The sequence below is a fragment of the Pelodiscus sinensis genome, chromosome 4, assembly GCF_049634645.1.
Source record: "Pelodiscus sinensis isolate JC-2024 chromosome 4, ASM4963464v1, whole genome shotgun sequence".
NCBI classification, from domain to species: domain Eukaryota; kingdom Metazoa; phylum Chordata; order Testudines; family Trionychidae; genus Pelodiscus; species Pelodiscus sinensis.
In genome coordinates, this window is record NC_134714.1 from 97,622,701 (window position 1) to 97,643,217 (window position 20,517).

The following is a 20,517-nucleotide window of genomic DNA, read 5'->3' on the forward strand; positions in this document are numbered from 1 at the left end:
CTCTGGTGGAAACATTTCAGTTACTTTACCATTCAACAGTAGACCAAAATGTCAGCTAACTCACTTCGGGCGAGCTAATTGTGGGTCAACTCTCTTGATGCATAATGCCCCATTCTAGTATAGGGCTATCAAATTCAGTGAGGAATAGACACAAGAGGAAAAAAGGCTAGCCAATAAGGTAGCATGTTCTTTTCTGTTTCTTAGGTGAAATTTAGCAGCACTTCTTTTTCTCCCTGTGGCGGGGTACCACCCGCCTCCGCCCGCTTTCCCCTGGGGAACAAAGCGTTAACCCCCAGCCCGGGGGCCTAGTCCAGCACTCGCAGCAGGCCCAGCGACCTAGTCCAGCACTGCGGGGTGGGGTAGGGGGGTCCGGGCCCTCCCTCTCCACCAGACCCCAACCCAGGGCCCTGTTAGTGGTGGGTGGTTCCCACCACTGGCTCAGCGGGGGGGTCCTCCCCCAAAACATGCTAAGCCCACTGGGAGGGGGGGGTTTCCCGGCCCCTTGCCCTGGGTTGCTTCCTACCCCCAATCTGGTAGCCGACAGAGATCCCACCTGGCGATGCTGGGTGGCCGGCAGCGGCTTCATCCGACAGGCTTGTCCCTGGGGCAGCGGCACCAGGCGTTCTGCAGCAGGGCAGGTGGCCAACGGGCGTTGGTGTTGGGGGCGGGCTTGCCCCGGGGCTGGTGGCAGCAGCGCCTCCTCCGGCTCTGGCTCTGGCAGCAGGTCCAGCAGCAGGCCAGCAGCTTGGGCCGGAGCTCCTGCCTCCCCAGCGTTCTGCCTCAACTGAGCAGCCCAGCAGTCTTTTATAGTGAGGCTGCACTTCGAGCATGCCCAGTAGGGCTGTGGGGGAGGGGCGTGTTCTGCCCAATAAATGGGCTCCCCTTCCTCCTGCTCAGTGTGAGGGCAGGTTAGCCCTGTCACACTCCTCTTCAGATAAGTGTTGGATATGAATGTAGAAGCCAGACTCTTCGTATGTCTGTAATGAGATCTATAGAGATGTAATATGCTACAAATCCACTGATGACATCAAATCAAACACCTCATTGCTGAAAATTAAGTAAACCCTATACTTAGTATTGGGCTAAGTTTAGCGGCTCAGAAGAGCATGCTGCTTTAGCTGGAGAACAATTTTCTTCCCTAGATGGAAGGACCAGTTGCCGGAGTAGAATCACCAATGTCTTTCTTTACATAAGATCCTACCAAAATATCAAGTCTTCACTGCTAACCAGCAGCTATAAGGTATCCACTTGTAGCCCATCTACTTGGACTCCTGATTAAGGGTTCAGAGGAGTCAACAAATGTGAACCTCATGCATAGGGAATTCTGAATCACAAATCTCTAAACCACAGGATGTCAATCTAGCAGCCAGCTCTACCATAGCACCATTAACAATCCTCACCCAATGGAGGCTGTTGAAACATTCTTTAAATATTTTGCTTGATGGTGCTTGCACTAAATGCAGTCAATCTGGCTGCACCTGGCAGCTGAGACTTCAGTGACTACTAATTAACCTAATTTCAAGAGCAGGAAAGGAAGCTTGCTTTTCCATTCACAAGTGCATGCTAGTACCAATCATAGTTTGCATACAAATCTTGCTGGCATGTGCTTTATTTCATATGGCTTTAGTGGCTATCCTGCAAATATTTATGGTCCAGGGAGGACAGTGAGAAAGAGAAAGATTGTGAAGAGATATCAAGTAAGCTTAGTTCCTTGGCCAGAAGGTAACATCTCTAAGTTTAATTCAAGGTGGTGGTTTTAATGAAGTACTGTTGGAAAATAAGTTAAGGTAGCTTAGAGTATAATAACCCTTGGGAATACACATTTCTCTCTTGCTGGTTATAAATACTCCATTAACTCATAATTCTCTCTTATAAATAAATGCTAATATAAATATTGAATGGAATATTTTCTGTTCTTTAGAGGCCTCAATTCAGCAAAGCTGTTAACTATGGGCTTACTTTTAGCTTGAAGTCAATGGGACTTAAGCATGTGTTTCACTGCTTTCCTGATTAAGGATCGACAGGGCATATGTTTAAGTACTTACCTGAGGCACATTTTCTTTTAGTTACTGAACAAGAGGCAAAGAGCCTAATTGTGCCCTTAGCTATGCACACAAAACTTCCATTGACTGAATTTGGGAGCAGAATTTGAATATTAAGGACAGTAAAAATAATAATTGGAAAAAAGGAAAACACCTTCCCAGTATTCTTTTTAACACACATTGCTTTTACAGTTATTTTTTATTTAGTAAAGGTACTATTCAGTATTCATACTGTTTCCTTTTTGTGTGTGTGTGGTTTTTTTTCAGCTTGGAATGTGAAAATAAACACTTCACCTTTACATTTTGATTCTCATGCACTGGCAAAACACTGTAGTCATTAATTGGGTTATAGTCACTGCAGGGAAATGTTACAAAACCTTCTGTTTCTGCATTAGGAACATTTGTTTATGTTAATTATTTTTAAAACATGTTTTGTAAAAGGAAACATGGGGCGTGGTGGTAAATATTTCAAATTTTTGTACTTAAAGATGAAACCACTAAAACCAGAGGTACTTTTTAAAGCACAATAGATACGTCCTGGGATTTTAAGACAATAGTTTGATACCAAAAACATTACTTGTGCCTTGCAGTTGTGTTTTCATTGGAAACGTAAACAAAGGGGATTTCATAGTGGTTTTACACCATTGAGTGTAATGGAGATTTAATTGTAAATAGTTCCTTATAAATAGACCTGTGACTTAAGCACTATCTAAGCATGTATGGGTGTGAGAAAGATGCATCAGAAAGCATACCTCCCCACCTCCCGCCCCTCCCCCCCCCCTCCGCCCCAGACAGCTCACTATTCTTCCATTGGCTTGATAAAATAATAAAATATCATCTCCTTTTTCATCTCTAAGGAATTAACAAGTGGAAAATTTATTTTTGGGGGAGCTGAAAGGTTGAGGGAGTTGACCTCATTGCATAGTTTGGCAGCTTAGCTTCCGACTACAATGGAGCTTTGCCTCGGGCCTGATCCTGTGAGGTGCAGAGATGCTTGAACATTTCTGAGGCCCTGAATTCCTGTCCTATAACAGCAGTTCTCAAACTTAAGCAAGCTGAGGAACCCCATTTTTCTTTAAAAATTTGTTGGGACCCACCTGCCCTACTCCTTTACCAAGGTCCTGTCCCTTCTCTGTGGCTCCTCCCCCTGCTGAATCCATTCCCCCCCCTCTCTGTTGCTCACTGTCCCCCACCCTCTCTCATTTTCACTGGGCTAGGGGGTTGGAGGGTGGGGGTGTGAGAGCTCTGGGGTGGGACAAGGACTGTGGGCTTTGGCATGCTGGAGGGAATGCTGGGCATGGGGTTGAGACAGTATGGGATGCTGGATTTCCCTTGCAGCCCCCCAGTTTGAGAAACGCTGTCTTACTCTGTACACATAATGAAGTCTTGGTGATGGGGCAACTCTCTGATGCTTTGTGGAGAAAGGACAGACACAGTCAGGATCCCATTCAGATTAGCAAAGCTGAACAGGCATATGCATTTTATTTCTTTTATGAACTCTTAAAGATGTCTCTCTCTTTACAGGAAAATTGTTGATAGAATAGACGATAACAAAGATGGCTACGTCACAACAGAGGAATTGAAAAACTGGATTAAGCGAGTGCAGAAACGCTATATCTATGAAAATGTGGCTAAGGTCTGGAGAGATTATGACCTAAACAACGATAATAAAATATCCTGGGAAGAATACAAACAAGCCACATATGGGTATTATCTAGGTAAGATTAGTCAAAAGGTAACATTTTAGCCTGGAATTTTCAAGGAAGCCTTAGAGAGCTAGTCATGAAATTTCAATCAAATTCAAAAGAAAAAGGAGAGCCCAGTTTCATATGGGGCTATATTTGGCACATTTGGCTATATTTTCCAATCTACCCAAAAGTAATTTTCTGGATGCGTAAAGATTTCAGAAGGGGAGGAGCAAGTGAATAACATTTCAAAGCTAACTTAAAAGCCTCTGCTCCTATTAGTAAACTAAGGGAATTGTGTGGGGCTGTGTCTACACTGGGCCACTTATTCTGGAAAAGCAGCCGCTTTTCTGGAATAAGCTGCGAGCTGTCTACACTGGCCGCTTGCTTTTCTGGAAAAGCAATGACGATCTACTGTAAAATTGTCAGTGTTTTTCCGGAAAAACTATGCTGCTCCCATTCGGGCAAAAGTCCTTTTCCGGAAAAACTATTCCGGAAAAGGGCCAGTGTAGACAGCACAGTAGTCTTTTCCGCAAAAAAGCCCCGATCGCGAAAATGACGATTGGGGCTTTTTTCCAGAAAAGCGCGTCGACATTGGCCACGGACGCTTTTCTGGAAAAAGTGCTTTTCCGGAAAAGCATCCTGCCAATGTAGACGTGCTTTTTCCGGAAATACTTATAACGGAAAACTGTTCCGTTTTAAGCATTTCCGGAAAAGGGTGCCAGTGTAGACACAGCCTGGTTGTTTTTAAACTTTTCTTTTAAAAGCAATATGTTGAAAGAGTAGTAAGTATTTGCTGTATTGTTTCTGTGAAGTTTTGGTCTGGATGCTAAATGGAGGCTCTAAATACAGTGTCATTATTCTGTTAGAATGTGATATAAATTATGATCAATTATGAATGGAAATCCCTAAAGCCAGACAAATGCAACATTTATGTGAAAATATATTTGAAAGACATGACACTTTTTTTTGTGGCCCTGAGAAAAATTGAATCTGATGTGCTTGATATGGCCAATGGCTCTTGTGCAAGAGAGGTTTTTGTACAAAAAGGAGCTGTCTACACTGCTCTTTTTTGTACAAAAGCCTCTTGCACAAAAACGGCAGCTCATTAATTATGCAAATGAAGTGCTGTGATATTGCACGCTGAGCTTCATTTGCAGAAGCTTTTCCGCAAGAAGGCTACAGTGTAGACATAGCCTAATAGAAAGAAATGAAAAGTTTCAGGCTGGACTTTTTATGGAATTTGAGGACTCCGCTGAGATCCAGACTTGAGACTCAGAAAGCAAATTACAGGTAAAAATTGTGACATAGGGTACGTGTACACTGCAAAGTTATTTCGGGATACCCCCGCATCTAAGGAACGTGTCCACTATTTCAAAATAATGTTTCAGCATCCCTATAAACAGGGCTCGCCGAACCACGGCGAGCCCCGCTCAGCAGCCGCGCTGTCCGGCGATCTGCTCATGCGCACATCGGTCTGTGCAGATCGCCCGAACCTGGCTCTTCCGGGTTACAATCTGCTCACCACAGGTGAGTAGATTGTATTATTTGTCGAGCCCTGCCTATAAACCTTGTTCTACGAGGAATATGGGATGGCTCGAAATAGCGCTTTATTTCAAAATTTGGTGCCGTGTAGATGCGCCAATTTTCAAAATAGCCTATTTTGAAATAAAATTGAAATAAGATACGCAATTTGCATAACACAAATTGCTAATCTTCTTTGTATTTTAGAGTGCAGTGTAGACATACCCTATAGGCAGGTTCTTTCCAACTCATGCTCAGCACAGCAGCCATCTAGTGAGGCACAATCTGTAGTGGGGACAAAAAGAAAGTTCTATTCAAGTATTCATAGAATCATTTCTTTAAAAAAATTAAAGCAAGAGACTTCTCTTAAAAGCCAAACTTATACAAGCGATGCCTCTAACAAATATGAATGGAACAACAAGAATGGATTGCCATCCTGAAAGAAGAACAGGAGCAGGCTATTCATTCATGAAGTGAAGATTTTTTGCAGGCCAATCAACAGTTTTTTCTAGATAGGCATTTCAACTGTATTCCTCAAGGAGATGCTAGATGGCTGGGTTCTGCAATATAAAATCAGTATTATTTCCTTTTAGAAATACAAGATAATGCTTTTTCAAAAAAGCAAACCAGAAAAGATAAGTGAGCTGCTCACCAATTGTTAATAAGCGTAAAAAGACCGGTGGAACCCTGACACAATCTGACTTAGGCAAGACATCACGTCATACAGGAACACAAGGACACAGTTTTGTGTTTACACAGTCCTGAAGTTGCTTGGCCCAGACATAAAGGATTTCTCGCAGTCATAAACATAGAGTAAACAAAAACCAATTCCCATAATTAAAAAACGTTACTACATCAAAACTTGCTTACAGAAACCTGCATTAGAGTCTCTTATGTGCAGTCTTAAGACAAAAAGTCTGAGCAATAAAAGTTTCTAGGACAACAGAACAACACAATGATTTCCATGAGTTTTAATCAGGCCCTAACACTGGAGAGGTGCACTTTCTGCAGGAAGAGGCAAAGGTGGCAGCACTGTACCCTGCTAAACAATGGAATCTGCTTCTCCTAAATCCTGTATGTTCTATGCAACAAGATTGTGTCAAAAAAGAGGGGACAACCCCCAAAACCTACTTTTTATAAGCTGGTGTGCAGACTCTTTTAACTACCTGATCAACCCTGTATAGCAACAGTCTGAAGCTATGTATGTAAGTCAGCAGAGACCTAGAGAAACGGGATCTAAATGACAGAGGTTGTTTGAGGACTTTAATAGGCTCTTAATTTCTTAGTTGATGGTAAATTCCACTTGCCCATCAATACACCACAATTACTAGTACATTTATAAGCTGTACTTCACAAACCCTGTCATCACAAACACTATGGCTATGTCTACACTGCGGCGCTGTTTTGGGATACTGAAAGAATCCCAAAATTGCTATCCTGCATCTTTTGAACATGCTATTCCGATATCCCTGTAAACCTCATTCCACAAGGAGTAAGGGATGTTTTGGAATAGCGGGTTATTTCAAAATTAACTCAAAATAAGCTACACAATTTGTATAGCGCAAATCGTGAAGCTTATTTCAAGGTAAGGGTGCAGTGTAGACACACCCTATAATGGCTAGCTATGACTTTAAAATTTCACAAATGAAATCCTGACACTTTAGCAGCCATCCTGACAATGAATCCTAATTTTAGAATTTCCAGGATGTATTTCAGCAGATTTTTTCTAAACACTATTATTGTAGTGTATGGAGACAATGCATCAATGTTTTCGAAGAGACACACTTCTGAGATTTTCTAATTAATTTCTAGAAAATCCAGAAGAATTTCAAGATGCAACTGATCAAAACAGTTTTAAAAAAATGCTGCCCAGAGATGAAAGGCGATTCAAATCTGCAGACCTGGATGGAGACTCAGCTGCCACTCGCGAGGAGTTCACTGCCTTTCTTCATCCGGAGGAGTTTGAGCATATGAAAGACATTGTCGTCTTAGTAAGTAGAGCAAAACCAATTGCATTCTCTTTGCTTTTATCCCTTTGATGAGTCTTGATGCACTTCCCTACGCTTTCAGTGCAGGATTTCAGAAACAGGCATGTACGTAAATAGTCGCCAACCCAGGGAACAGAAAGGAAAGTGCTTCATGGAATTCACTTCTTTTATGGTCTACACATAGACTTGCAGTCCTATTTCAGTTTAATGAGAGTAAAAATAAAAAGAATAAAAGTGTTTGCACTGGAAAAGCATGAGCTATGAATAAAATCTGATTTAGATGTTTTGGTGCACGTTTGTATATAGATGAGCCCTTACTTTAAACTGGGGGCTGGTGTCTAGATATAACAAAAGACTGGTGCCATCGCGATTGTTCAACTGCAAAGTTACCAGAGCCATTCATGTGCATGGAATTTCTTCACTCTGACAGGAGATTTGTGTATTTCACAAAACTCACAGTGGAGTTAGACAATGTCAACATTTCTGTGCACAATGAATAAAAGAGCAGGCCAGCTCCCAATGTGAAATCTTCCAAAAGGGCAGTCCAATGAGAGAAGCCAAACATGGCACAGTTACTCAGGATTTCTCTTAGGATTTCAGTTTTGATCATTTTGAGAAGTAGCGCTTAGTCATAAAGAGAGCTGTTGGAATGTTCAGTTATTTCTTGATCACTGTGGGGGGTTGAAAAATGTTTTCCAGGAAACACTGGAGGACATTGACAAAAACGAGGACGGTTTTGTGGATCAAGATGAGTACATTGGTAAGTGCTGGAATGGAATTGCCTCTCCTTCACATTTAGCACAAGTACTTTAAAAATCTCCACTCCACTAGTCCCTGTCTTCTCAGATCGAAGTCAATACTTACCACAAACAAGAGCATCTCCATACCCATACATTCTAAACAAACAAAATCAAAATGTTTCTTTTCATTTTAGGCATGTAGAGACACCAATAGCAAAGGTTTTCTAACACTTCCCATTAAACACCTCTGGTTTTAGTTTCTTATAACTTTGCCAAACTTCAATGGCTTGGACTGACTTTTTTATGCCAGATGTCTGCCTAAGCCAATATTTTTTCCTGGAGAAGCTATAGCTGAAACGGTTTGACTATTTCCAAGAATAAGGTTAGAGTAAAATGTTGTGTCTCCCGTGTTTTTGTATTTATTTATTTTTACAATTGTTTCCTTGCTCAGCTTTCATGCTCTGAAGCAAAGACTTGAAATTTGTCAAAGGGGGGGAGGAAAGGGTCACCCCTTTCCGGGGATGTGCCTTTTGCAGCACTTGTGAAAACATGGCCAAATTACAAATCTCTGGAATCAAAATCATAGTTCCCTTATGATCAGTCTTGTTACCATTTGACAACTAAATTCTCCGAAGATTCCAGCTGCACTGGCCATGCTCTGTCCTCTCGCAGTTCCTGTCTAGGTGCCATCCCCACAGTAACTGCTCTTGCTCCATCCTTGGGCTGCAGGGGCTGAGCTGGGGATAGGTTGCTCTGCCCAAAAGACCTGGCACCAGAATCTAGACAGCGTCATGAGATTTAAGAAGCAGCCTGATGTGAAGGAAGAAGAACAGCGATGGGGAGGAGGCAGAGTGCATAGATGGGGGCAGGGTTGAATTTGGCAGGGAAGTGGATTGGAGCAGGAGCAGAGATAGTGCAGCAGTGGGTTAAGAATAAAAGTGCCAAGGAAGGCAGGAGCCAGGGATGGAAAACTGTGTTTGTCAGAGAGAGGGCAGGAACTGGAGGGGGAGATACCTGTAAGCAAGTTGGGGATTTTAAAAGTTGGGAAAGGGGCAGAAGCAGAGAGTGGAGGGCAGAGGAAAAAGCCAGGGAGGGGACGCCAGAGTAGAAGCTGGGGAAGGGCTGAGATGAGGGAAGGGGACTGTCTCTGCCAGCACATCCCTGTGGCTTTAGGGGGAAGGGTGTCTCCATGCTCTGCATGCGCCCCGTGGCCAATAGGAATCTGCAGGGGCAGTACCTACGGGTAGCAGCATGCAGAGACACCCCTTCCCCCCCAGCCTCCCAGCCTAGCAACCGCTGCTCGAGGTAAGCACTGCACCCCCATCCCCTCCCCCTGCACTCCCTCTGGTACCGTATCCCCTCCCAGAGCCTGCACCCCCACCTTCTTCCTCCCTGCACCAGGCCTCAAACACCCTCCCAGACCCACATTCCCTCCTAAACACCGGCACCTCACCCCCTCCTGCACCAAACTCCTGTCCAGAGCCCGAATCCTGCACCACCTCCTACCCCTCAGTCCTCTACCCCAGCCCAGAGCCTGCACCCTCCCTCCCAGAGCCTTAGGCAGCTGTGGGAGGGAGGGAGCTTGGGCGAGGGAGAAGTGCGGGTTCAGGGCACCACGAACATTTCTGCAGACCTGCCACCCTGGGCACTGCAACAGCGTAAGTGCGATTCAGTAGGGGAGGGTCTGGGAAGGCACAGTGGGGTTCAGCAGCACAGGATGTGTGTGTTATGCTTGTGAAATGTCATGCTAACATTGAAGCTCGCGTCTCGTGCTGCCTCGTTGATTTATTTCTTTAATCAGGAAAGTTGCACCATAAAATCATGAAATCAGATGCCGATAAAAACCTTTCCTTTCTAATGCTACGTAAAGATCACTCCATTACATATAATCAGGAACAATATACACACATTCATTAATGTTAGGGCTTCCACTCCTTGAAATTATATTTAGCTTTAAGATGTAACTGCTTTTCAGGTATGACTGAAATAACAGAGCAGCCTAATTTCCCCAGTAATTTAAGTTTATTCTGTGACACTACCTACATATAATTACAAGCTAGTTGTCAACATTTGTTACCATGTAAATGCTAGTTCTATAGATAGGAGCACAGAATGTTCTAGTCACGACCACCTCACATTGGCAAAGGTGATAAAATCAAATTGAGGAGAGTTGTCAGTTACTTCAAATAAACAATGTAACTCTCGTGTGCCCGCATTTATTACAAAAGTAAAGAGTAACAATGAACAGTTCTTGGAAGTTTTCTTCAACAGTTGGGAAAACAAATGTCTAAATTATTGTATGTGCTTGGATTAGATTAGATTAAATAGAGTAGCGATTTTGTTGTGTGCTCTAAACCCTGGCTACTGTGTGTCATATCTACATTTTTGCTTTGTCTTGTTTTAAAAAATGAATAAAACCCCACAAACATTGCACAGCTTGTGCCCCTTCCCCAAAGCAAGGGACCATTCGTGACGACATTGGACATTGGCTTTGGATCAGGAGCCAAGAAAGTTTAGCAACTAAAAATGTTTCAGCATCTTTACAGACTGGGCCAAATTCCCACTAAAATGGGCACGTGCAGTTCTGGTAATGTCATGGGAGTTACACTCATTTACAGCAATGGGGAATCCAGCCCTGGTCCAACACATGCATGTGGTTTTTATTGCTAATTTTGGAGCAAATCCCAGAGCGAGTTGCACCTGCGCCTCCCATGAATGCGAGCTGGCCTCAAGCCTAGCCTGACCTAGGAACATGTGAATAGTCTTGACAATCAAATCCATACTGGGCTGTGAGCAAAACGGGTCAGTTTTAAACAGGCCAATGGTAGAGATGTGGGCTGGGAAAGAATGAACCTCACTGACAGGGGGAGTTGATTGGTGTGCGAGTGCAGATGGGAGAACCGAAGTACTAAGCAAACTGAGGTTCCTCTAGCTGATTCCCTTACAACTGATAAAAGGATGGGAGGCCTGGGCCAACATCTCCACATTAAGTCACCGCTGATTTCCCTTTACTCTTTCCCTATTTTTTCTTTACGTAAGCACCAGCTGTCTAGAGGTACTGCTGCCTAGGCAGGTCATGTGCATAACTTAACTTCAGCATGGACTGGTCTGCAGTGTAACTCCTGTATACCAAAACTGATTATCCACAGTCTATCACAAGGTGTTCTCTTAGCCCGGATCACTGATGAGTGGCTGTATCACAGGGGTGGGCAATAATTTTTGGTGGGGGACCCACCCCAAGATTTTGGAAAGTGGTCAAGGGCCGCACTTTTCTGTGGAGGGAGTGCGGGTCTGGGGTGAAGGTTGGGTGCAGAAGGGCGCACGGGGTAAGGGACTGGGGTGCAGGAGACGGTGTGAGGTCTGAGAGGGAATTGGGTGAAGGGGGCGTTGTGACCTGGGTCAGGGGGTTGAGGTGGATCAGGGAAGGAGTATGGATGCAGGAGAGTATTCTGGCCTGGGGGAGGGGTTCTAGGAGGAGGTGCAAAGTCTGGGAGGGAGCTATGACCTGGGAAAAGGGGGTGCAGACTATAGAGGGCTTAGGTGGTGACCTGGTGCAGGGGTGCGGAGTGCAGGAAGTGTGGGTGAAGGAGAGGATTCAGGCCTGAGGGAAGGGCATAGGAGGGGGTCCAGGGTCTGGGAGGGAGTTGTGACCTGGGGCAAGGGGGTTCTGAGGGTTTGGATGGTGACCTGGGGGAGAGAGTTGCGGTGCGGGAGGGGCAGGGGCATAGGGTTGCCAGATGGTCTCCCAAAAAATACTGGACACCCGGTATTTTTTGGACAAGGAAAAAAAAAGGAACATGGGATAAGCGGCGATCACAACCCCACCTCCCAGCTGGGAGGCGGGGCTGCGAACGCCTCTGGGAGCCTGTGATTGCGCAGAAGCCTGGCGGGGGCAGGGCTGTCCACGTCAGGCTTCCGTCAGGTGCCCAGTCGGAAAAATCAGAGAACACCAGACACTACACGTGTCTGGTATTGTCTGATTTTTTTTTTTTTTTTACCAGGCAGCGGGCTCAAATACTGGACTGTCCGGTAGGATATCGGACACCTGGAAACCGTACAGGGGCAGGCTCTGACTGGGAGGCGCTTACCTAAGCCAGCAGCCCTGCAGCTCCCCCAAGGAAGGCTGGGCTCCCTGCCTGCTGCAGCCTCAGATCACTTTACATTGCAGGCTTGTTCCCTCCATGTGGCTCTCAGCTCTGGAAGGGAAAGAGGCTTGTGTTGCCCCCATTTGTCAGGCCAGTCTCTCAGCTCCTATTGGCTGGTTGTTTCCAGCCAATAGGAGCTGAGATTGGCTGGAATCAATTCCTATTGGTTGTTTCTAGTCTATAGGAGCTGAGGATTGGGCTGGAGGCTGGGAGATCACATGAAGCCTCCCCCTCCCTGCAGAGCAGAGAGCTGCACAGTCTGCGATTTAAACTGCAGCAGCTACATGTCTGTGGGTCCCAGCAGGGTGGTCCATGGGCCAGAACCGGTGGCTTGATGGGCTGAATCCGGCCCCCAGGCTGTATTTTGCCCAGCCCTTCTGTATGAATTCTTTTCACCCTTTCCTAGTACAGTGCAGCCCTCATCTTCCAGTGGAGTTTGCTGTAGTCTGTTCAATAGTCTAGCATTTAAAAAGGAATTGATCTACTCAGCGGTATTTCTCTTATGCAGAGGCTGCCATAAAAGCAGGACAAAAGCCATCCAGCTCCATTTAGCAGATTTTTGTTTCTTAAGTTTCCCTGTGCCTTTAATTCCCTTCCCCACTCTCTGGTTGGAATCTGATGTGACTCACAAAGACACTTGCTGGCAGGGATGATGTGTAATGCTGCTGTTGGTTCTTCCCCCACATCCCCCCACTTTTCTCACCAGGATAGCTGAGCTTATCGTGAAAGAGCATGAGTGCAGATTAGAACAAGATCCTGAAAGAGCTGTATGCCATCACATGTATACTGATGGTGGGGGGAAAAAAATCACAGAGTGAAGACATTGCGGGGCAAATTTGCCTTGCAGTTACCCGGGACTGCCCCTTAACTTAAGTGGCATTGCACTAGCATGCTAAAACAGGGATATATGAATGGCTAGAACTAACAGTGATGAAGCCATTTGAGTGAAGTAAGGTGTATATGCATGTGCTCATTCCTTTTACACCTGTGCCCGCACAACGTACAATACTTCTGTGCAAGCTGTTACTGTGCGATTTCTACTACTAGCCAGCCTTAATTTTGTGCATTATTTGCACGCTAAATAGGACTTCGAAACCTTTGTTTCCCCTCCAGCTGATATGTTTGCCCATGAGGAAGGAGGACCCGAACCTGACTGGGTACTTACTGAACGCGAGCAGTTTTCAGATTTTCGGGATATAAACAAGAATGGGAAGATGGATAAAGAGGAGATTAGGCACTGGATTCTCCCACAAGATTATGATCATGCACAAGCTGAAGCCAGGCACTTAGTTTATGAATCGGATGTAGACAAGGTACTTATTGCTCTGGTATATTTCATATATGTTACATTAAGAGTTTAACTGATTCCCTTTACAGAGTGTCAGCCAGGAAGAGATGATTCTGAATTACTTTTCTTATTGGTGTAGTCTAGGTAGAGTTTTGGATGATAAAAATGGTTTTGCTACGGCCTTAATACAGCAGAATCATTTTGAGTTGTTAAAATTAGAAACCACCAACCTATCCCCCTATACCCAAAAATTCCAACAGATTTTTCTCTTTTGAAATGGGACATGAACATTTATGTATTAAACTGATTTAAGAGAGAGATACAAATATAAGACTATAAGAAAGAAGACAAATGTCTGTCCTATCCCTTCCACCTCCACTATGACAGGGGACTAATAATTCAGCAGCACCTGGATAGGAGCCATTGCTCAATGTGGTTGTTCCCCTCTCTCTAACTTTGCTGATTCTCCACTACTGGAGTCAGGATGATCACGACTTCCTTCTACAGAGCTGTATTTAGAAGGATTTCACTTGTTAAATATAGGTGATCATCATTGCCAAAGCCAGATAAAATATTTCCCATTATAATCAAAAAGGAAAAGTTAAAACCATATGTGAGCTTGTACAAATAGATGAGCAGCACGCACTTACAGCAGAAAGTTCTGTGTCAGAATCAGTTAATTATGAAATACTTTTGAGTGAAATGCAGATCTTAGTGAACTCAATGGGAGTTACATCATTGACTTCCACTAGGGGCCAGCATTTCAACCATTGTCTGCAGCCTCCTTCACTGGAGAATTTTCCGCAGCTGGGCATCTTGGAAACTTTCATTCATGTTTCTTTTATCTGGTTTTTAAAATGTTCTAATAGAGACTTTCCCCCCCTCCAGGATCAAAAGTTAACCAAAGAGGAGATTCTACAGAATTGGAACATGTTTGTTGGCAGCCAAGCTACCAATTATGGGGAAGACCTCACAAAAAATCATGATGAACTATGATATTTTTCACAACTCAACGTGCCAAAGACTGTTCAATTTCTCATTACATTAAGGAAGTCACTGTATTTTTATTTTCTGGCTGAATAATTTGCACCTATAGTTTTTAACAAACCTCAGAAATGGGGTGTAGAAATAGCCTCTTCCAAGAAATGCAAGAGCTAGTCACTACACTTTTATTTGAAAAAAACCCTTTCTATTGTGAATAGATTGCAGTATCACTTTGGGGATGATGTTCTAAAACTTAGTTCTTAGGATCATTAAAAAGTTTTCATATTTTTTTAAAATGCCCTTTTTTCCCCCCTGAAGGGACACCGAGTTTTAATTGGGAAGAAATGTATTGAGTGTTTAAATAGATTCTGAGTTTAGTGGGGGCGGGGGTTAAAAATAGTAACTAAGAATTTAGATCGTTATTTCCCCTTTCCCATATGAAAAGGAGGTCTTACTTGACATGAACTATGGCTTTTTTTCTCCATCCTGTGGTCTTTCCTCCTGGTTGGGTCCAGTGGTGCTGAATGAATAAGGCCTCGTGGAATAAAGGCAGATGCACCAGCCCTCCAGAACGTAACCATTGAAGTGCAGCACCTATAACTAATCACTGTTCCCCAGTTTTCTTTTACTAATCAGTAGCAGTACATCTACCACATTGCCTGTCACTCACCGTTGTTCTTTGACAAGGACAGTAGAGTCCACTCTGACAATTACTACTTCTGAGAGCAGTATGGGATGGTTTGTGGGCTGTTGCTTATTCTGTTTCCTAAAAAGATTCATGGCACACGGACCTGCTGTTTTCCAATGCTTCCCACGCTTTGCACACTCCACTTCTACTAGCTAGGGTTGACTTATTCATGCCATGTGGAAAAGAAGTGAGACCTCTATCCTCTGGGCCCTTCTTGAAATGATGGGCCTTATGTTCTCTTCTGTGCTGTGTCAGGGATTCATGTGGTTTAAAATGCTGGGTTTGCATATATACTCACATTTAGATCACCAAGTTGTATGATAGGTGGATCAATTTCCTACAGAACAGTAAACCTTCCACGTGGCAGCATATTTTACTGTATAATATGAGCTGTTGTTCCTTTTCATTTGTGTGGGTTTTCCTGTCAGTACTGCATTGACAACCTGCACAATAAAACTGTAACTTTCTTTTTGATACTACGAAGACACAGAAATGTTAGAGGATTTATCTGGGAGTGGGAAGTAAAAACAAGAACCATCAACAGGCTTTTAAATAATAGCGCCCAAAACTCTGGTCTCTGGACCATACGTAGTCCATGAAGCACTTGCTGGTGGTCCACAGAGCGCTGGCTGGGCACATGCAATGGTTCCGTCTTGTTTCTAGCTGACAAATCACACAAAGGAAGCTAAAAATACATTAAGTCCTCTGTAATCAATTGCTGTAGCTACCACGGCGCTCTAACTGGATCACCAGTGGCAGGGGAATTTATCTGCGCGTGTATGAATGGCAGGAGAGACATCCACAGGGCATTCCCTCTTGGATGTGTGCTCTGTGTTTTGAAAAAAAAGCTCAACAACCCCCATTCTAAACACGGTCATTCTGCTTGTGACTCCACATTTGGGGATATTATTTCTGGATGCAAATGAATTTCAAGGCCAGCAGAGAAAAAGGATCATCTAGGCTAGAGGGAAAGAGTCCTTGAAAGTACATGTCTATTTTGAAAAATGACTAATAGTGACTGGGCAAAAATGGCCCCTTTTAACTCAGTGGTGTATAGGCCTTGTTCTGATCCTCTGTGTGATGCTGAATTTCTATCCAAGTACATATTCTGAATCGCATCTGCAATGTTAAGTCTACAGAGAAAAGTCGTCCTCCTTTTTACCCCAGTTGGCAATGCAGAGGCAATGAAGCTATGGAAGAATGAACTGGAATTTATTCTGATTTATACATTATCAGTCAACAGAATTGTCAACTAAGTTCCAACTGTAGGCTCAGTTTTTTTCTTCAGTTATAACTATGCTGCTCCCAGGCATACAAGGAATTGTACAGGTATCACTGTGGATATAATCTGCCCTGCATAGTCATACATTTGTAACAGTACAATGAGCCAGAAAGAACACAGCTTTTATCTCTGACCCGGGGGGAGGGGGTGTTTTTTATGTTTTTTTTGTAAACTGAGCAGATTTGTTTAGAAATTGCAGAAAAGCCAAGCATGGAACCAGCTCTTCCATGAAAAGGTCATTTTTGCAGGGTTACTTTTCAGAGAACAAGTGCACTTTAGTTTATTCTCTGTTTCGATTGAAACTAGATTCCATGCAGTTTTGGCTGGTGTAGATCATGCAATCTTGATAATATTGTGTTGTAGCGACCTGATTTCTGCCTCACTATGACGTTGCCTAAAATGTCTACTAACAGTTCTGCTTCTTACATGAAAATGCAGTAGGACAAAATGGGATATACCACAAGCAAACACTTTGTCCTTCCAGAGCCTATGAATCAAAATGATGCTTCCATGCCATGTTATCTGTGAAACAATAAAACTGTGTCTAGCACAGAATTAGAATTTCTCTGCAGTGTTTAGCTTATGTATTTGACTTTGCAGCTGCATTCTTACATACTTCATGCATCAGACATCTCTGCGGGTAGGTCTAAACTGCAGAGGTTTTTTTTGAAAAACGTCCGTTTTTCAAAAAAACCTTCACTTCACACTGCAATCTCGTGTTCTTTCGGAATTTTTTTTTTTAAAGAACAGAGGGGTTTTTCCAACATGGGTAAACCTCTTTCTATGAGGAAGAACCCTTTTTCCGAAAGAGCTCTTTCAGAAAAAGGTGTGTGTGGATGGGAAAGAGGGTGTTCTTGTGAAAGAAGAGAAAAGAGGAAAAAGCACAGGTGCTCTAGTGACTACTCTATCCACAGTAATCACAGCTTAAATATGAGATAGCGTCCATTCCGTGTGGACGCTGTCTTTCAAAAAAGCAGATCGCTTTTTCAATGCGCTTTTGCTGTGTAGACGCTTTCTTTCAGAAGAAGTTTTTCTGGACGATCTCTTCTAGAAAAGCTTCTTCTGAAAGAAGCCTGCAGTCTAGACATAGCCTGGGAGTATTCATCTTGAAGAGAGGTTTCATATTGAGATTTCAGGGTGTTTTTAAAAAAACAAACAAAAAAAACTTTGGAATGCTTCCCACACAGAGAATGCACCTGCCAAGTCTATTGCCTCTCTTACATCTTCCAGCCAAAATGTTCTTTAAAACCAAACAAAACAAAAAATAGAAATTGGGTGCTGAGATATGAGGCATCAATGACTTCATCCAGCCATGACATTGCTGAACAGACTCTATTGTGTTCATATAGAACTGCACGCAAGTTTTGACAAGCAAAATTTTCTCCTGCATATATTGTTTGGATATTTGAGAGCCAGGACACAATTTTGCAGCCTTGCATAATTTGAATTTCTAATTATGCATGCAAAATCCAAATACAAAAGTAGGCACCACTGAAGTCAGTGAGATTACTCACCTGAGTATAGCTTTTCTACTTTGGCCTATGGAATTCTACAGACAGATTTAAATCAAATACTTGAAAATGTGAAATAATTTTTCATATGTCCATTTGTGGAAACAATTCATTTGCTGATTAAAAGTAGATTACAAATAATTAGCTAATTGGTATTTGTGAGTGATCTTAACAAGCCTGTGCACATTTACATGTGCTTCACCAAATATTTAAAAGGCATTTAGAAAGTCATGAATAACATGCGTACATTTCATTCTAAAGGTTTCTCTTCCTGCATTTCTTTTTAAGTTTCACTTGCCATGGCTCAGTAATACAGAGATCATTTTGTGTACTAAATCCTTCTTTCAACCTCAATGCACTAAGAAAGAGTAAATCTGAAAGAGACTAGAGCTTCTGGGTTTGAATTTAACACTATTTAAGGAAAGCAAACCTTTGCTAGGGGATATAACTGTTAACATTGTGATTTTTCAAGCCTAAGGTTTCTAATGGGGTTTGACTGTTCCAGAGATAACATATTTTTTCTAGGTAACATATTTCAAGTTCGATTATGAGCAAATGTTACAAAATTTTAGTGTAATGTGAAATACTGTAATGTCAGATAGCATTATTTATCTGCTTAATATGACTAAAAACATTAATTGCTGGAAGCCATAATTCATCCCAGCAACATGAAAATCCATTTTGTGCCTATCTTGTCAGTTATTGCAGATTCTCATAATGAATTGTGAAGTGGTGAAATTCTTTTGGGAAATGTGTTTGTATATTTCTACCTGCAGGTTCTGTATGGTCACTTTTATTACACAGATCCTCCATTAACTAAATGTTTTCATTATGGTGGTGCCATGACACATCAAGGATGCATTTTTATCCTTTTAGATATCTGGAGTAGTCTTTATTATTGTACATGCAGTTTTAATTATTAGGATTTATGAAATGAACTAAGTGGCTAATGTTCATTGACTTATATTTCCATTTAATGATTCAATTAGGTTAAATCTGTCACCTTTTCCATTCAAGGTACTATTTGTAATTCCCCAAAGAAAGGTAAAATAGTGCACAAACTGATCTAATTGCACTTACACAATGATATTAAAAAGGTTGCCTAATGCTTTACTACTTGCTATGTGGAAGCTAACCTTTCTCCCACTGAAATCAATGGCAAAGCTCCCATCTTTCAGTTACTGTAAAGTAGGCTTGAGGCTTTAGCTTCTATCTGTTACCTAAACTAGTGGTAGAACAATCAGGAACCAGAACAGAAACAATCATGTACCCTTACCCCTTCTGATTCTGATCTTACACCAGTGTAATTTTCCTAACTAATATGCAGTTTGCCCTAATTTACACTAAAATAAATTAGAGTGGATTCGGGTCAGGAATCTATATTTCAGTGAAGCTAAGGTATAATGAACCGTCGGCCTATTTGAATGACGGATCTACTTACCATAATTTCTTGCTTGCCATTCACTGAATAGCATTGGTGACATTCTTACATTGCAAGTAACTCCTAGCAAAATGTAACCCGACATTCCTTAGCTAGTCAGATCATTAGAAGAAAACTGGTAATGCCTATAATAGAAGGCACAATCTTAGCTCCATGATTGATCTAACATATGATGTTAACAGAGGACTTGCACTCAAATTAGAGATTTCCATCACTAGAAAGCAGCATCTTAACTTTGCTCCACCTATATAATTCAGTCTGTGCTTCTAAATCAAAGCATCAATGTGTTCTTAGTCAAAAAACTGTGTTGGGTCTTGTGCCAACTGTTCTGGTGTCTTGGGTGGGAGAGACAGAGCTACCAACTGCCAACAAGGGGCTAATGTTCATTATGCAAATGATACTAAACTGCTCAAGATAGTTAAGACCAAAGCAGACTGTGAAGAGCTTCAAAAAGATCCCACCAAACTAAGTGATTGGGCAACAAAATGGCAAATGAAATTCAACATTAGTAAATGTAAAGTAATGCACATTGGAAAAAATAATCCCAACTATATATACAATATGACGGGGACTAATTTAGCTGCAACTACTCAAGAGGGAGATCTTAGAGTCATTGTGGCTAGTTCTCTGAAAACATCCACTCTGTGCAGCGGCAGACAAAAAATCAAATAGAATGTTAGGAATTATTAAACAAGGGATAGTGAATAAAACAGAGAATATCTTATTGCTTCTATATAAAACCATGGTATGCCTACATCTTGAATGTTGCATACAGATGTAGTCACCTTGTCTCAAAAAAGATATATTGGCATTGGAAAAGGTTCAGAAAAGGTCAACAAAATGATTAGAGGTTTGGAACAGGTCCCATATGAAGAGAGATTGAAAATAGTGGGACTTTTCACTTAAAAAAAGAGGAGAATAAGGGGGGACATGATAGAGGTCTATAAAATCATGACGGGTATGGAGAAAGTGAATAAGGAAAAGCTATTTATTTGTTTCCATAACATAAGAACTAGGGGTCACCGAATTAAATTAATAGGTAGCAGGTTTAAAATAAACAAAAGGCACTTTTTCTTCATGCAGCACATAGTCAACCTGTGGAACTCCATGCCAGAGGATGTTGTGAAGATCAGGACTTTAACAGGGTTAAAAAAAGAACTAGATGAATTTATAGAGGTTAGGTCTATCAATACATATTA

The 20,517-nt window shown here is 42.4% G+C and overlaps 1 protein-coding gene across 1 annotated transcript in view; it reads left to right on the plus strand.

Moving 5' to 3' along the window:
* Window positions 1–18,556, plus strand: part of RCN1 (reticulocalbin 1) — a 31,917-nt gene extending 13,361 nt beyond the window's left edge. Inside the window, exons 3-7 of the mRNA XM_006128905.3 lie at window positions 3,567–3,760; window positions 7,064–7,242; window positions 7,939–7,999; window positions 13,238–13,437; window positions 14,301–18,556. Coding sequence (XP_006128967.2) covers window positions 3,567–3,760; window positions 7,064–7,242; window positions 7,939–7,999; window positions 13,238–13,437; window positions 14,301–14,408 — 742 coding nt within the window. The 3' untranslated portion in view covers window positions 14,409–18,556. The remainder of the gene's footprint in view (window positions 1–3,566; window positions 3,761–7,063; window positions 7,243–7,938; window positions 8,000–13,237; window positions 13,438–14,300) is intronic.
* The last annotated feature ends 1,961 nt before the right edge of the window (window positions 18,557–20,517 follow it).